Source organism: Rhagoletis zephyria, unplaced genomic scaffold (genome assembly GCF_001687245.7).
Source record: "Rhagoletis zephyria isolate East Lansing unplaced genomic scaffold, Rhagoletis_zephyria_1.1 Rzeph_scaffold_09885, whole genome shotgun sequence".
NCBI lineage: Eukaryota > Metazoa > Arthropoda > Insecta > Diptera > Tephritidae > Rhagoletis > Rhagoletis zephyria.
Window position 1 is genome coordinate 1 of NW_016166963.1, and position 1876 is coordinate 1876.

The 1876-nt window shown below is 33.6% G+C and overlaps 1 protein-coding gene across 1 annotated transcript; it reads right to left on the minus strand.

Annotated features, from left to right (window-relative positions):
- Positions 1-228: 228 nt before the first annotated feature.
- On the minus strand, positions 229-1388 carry LOC108376095 (uncharacterized). Its single transcript, XM_017632274.1, has 3 exons — positions 1049-1388; positions 806-968; positions 229-724 (listed from the first exon to the last, which is right to left on the minus strand). The coding sequence occupies exons 1-3, from the start codon at positions 1200-1202 to the stop codon at positions 310-312; spliced, it is 732 nt and encodes a 243-aa protein (XP_017487763.1). The 5' UTR covers positions 1203-1388; the 3' UTR covers positions 229-309.
- Between the last annotated feature and the right edge of the window lie 488 nt (positions 1389-1876).

The following is a 1876-nucleotide window of genomic DNA, read 5'->3' on the forward strand; positions in this document are numbered from 1 at the left end:
AGATCTACATAAGGTAAATATACTTTCAAATATAATAATTCAAATGTACTACAAAATGTAAGACTCAACGTAAATGAAAATACACTTGTGGGTTTTTGGTTACAGGGAACCATGATTCAATCAATAAGTTTTTGAATAATGATTGGGAGCAACCAAGACAAATTAATTCAATATTCGTTTCATGATTCAGTTAAACAGTATATACATATACAGTATATAGTCAAGGTACAAAATTAATTAAGAATGCAAGTGCGAGTTGAAAATGAAAGGCAGCCTTTAAAGAAGTAGGTGCGTTTAAGATAGCTTATTCTAGAAGTTGCGATATTGTGCACGTAAACGGAACACTTCCGCATACATGCCAGCCTGGAAACGATCCTTCACTTCTATCGGCAGATCTCGTATTAAATTCGCTATATTCTTTACAAATAATTCTTCGATTGTATTGTCTGTGTCACCACTAACCGGTGTACTGCTTTTAGTACTAACGCTTTTGTTTTGCAGTTTTTCTGGGTTATCGTAATCGCCTAAATCTGCGTCCGTTTCACGTTCAATTATCAATGGCGCTAAATCGAACTTTGACGTTTTGTTCGGAATTTCACAAGAATTTGAATAACTTGAATGTGACGAGCAGGAGTCCTCTTCGGCTATGGCATTTACGTTTATAAATACTTCATTCATTGCAGGCTCTTCTGAGCTGGAGCGTACGCACTTACCAAGTCTTGAACTACAAGCAAATTGTATAATATGTATAATAGTAGTAAAAGTATTTACTCACAACTTTAGTTGCAAAGAGGTAAAAGCTTACCGTCGCGGTACAATAGATTCCTTTAAAAATAGCAGTTCCTTATAGTATTCCCATTCATGCGCATTAAACGGGTCTGTGTCAGACGAAAAATAACCATCAGCTCTCTTCATTTGCTTACAGAATCTTTCTCGTAACAACTTCCAGCGCGCTTTGCAGTCACTTCCTGCGGGAACAAATTACTTTGGACTTGCTATATACATACTACTGCTATAACGATTCTCACTTCAATTATATGTATTTTACCTGGCCTGCCCGTAGCTGCGCCCACTTCTTGCCAGGCTTCATTACGTTTAACTCTGTTGTAATAATGTAGGTGTGTTTTCGCATATAAACACGGGCGATCGCGAACAGCATATATTAATTTAAAATAAAATTCGCTTTCGATTTTATGAGCCATTTTTTAAATATGTTGCTTAAGAAATTTGCTTATGCAAAATGTCAAAGTCTATCGTTAACGTTTGCTGTCAACTTTTGCCTGGAAGTCAGAGATGTGCCTCAAGCAAAGCGAAAAATCGATGTATTTTGTAAATTTGTTTATGATCGGTTGTGACATTTAATAACGAAAAGTCATTATTTAAGCACAACACGCTTCTTTATTTTGGTTTTTTTAATTTTCGGCACTGTAATTGTTAAAAACATTGTATAATTTTACTAGTAAATATTGTGAAAATTATATGTCATGACCAGGGAACGGATTTTTAGGACCTAAAAACCTATAAAAAAGGCAATATAAAATAACGAAATAGGCTGGAAAAGGTAAAATAAAATAGCGAAAAAGGAGCGAAAAGGCTCTAGGTATTGCAAAAGAGGCAAAAAAAATAGCGAAAAAGGCAGGAAAAGGCACTAGGTATTGCAAAAAAAAGCAAAATAAGGCACTAACAAAAAAGACAGAAAATACGATGAACAATCAAAAAATACATTTATTTTAGAAATGTGTATATTACAAGTAAAAAGAGAAAAATTATGAATTAGTTTCATTATATGAAAAATTTGTACTTTGAATCTTTGACTATTTTATCCTTTCGAGTTTCTAACTCATAAAACTTTAATCTGTATAGTTGTAGTAACATT

Excerpts from the sequence above, each read along its gene's own strand:
- LOC108376095 (XM_017632274.1), bottom strand. The coding sequence starts at position 1,202 with ATGGCTCATAAAATCGAAAGCGAATTTTATTTTAAATTAATATATGCT. Across the intron at positions 969-1,048 it reads CGCAGCTACGGGCAGGCCAG|GAAGTGACTGCAAAGCGCGC; the intron begins GTAAAATACATA and ends TTGTTCCCGCAG. Across the intron at positions 725-805 it reads GAATCTATTGTACCGCGACG|TTCAAGACTTGGTAAGTGCG; the intron begins GTAAGCTTTTAC and ends ATTTGCTTGTAG.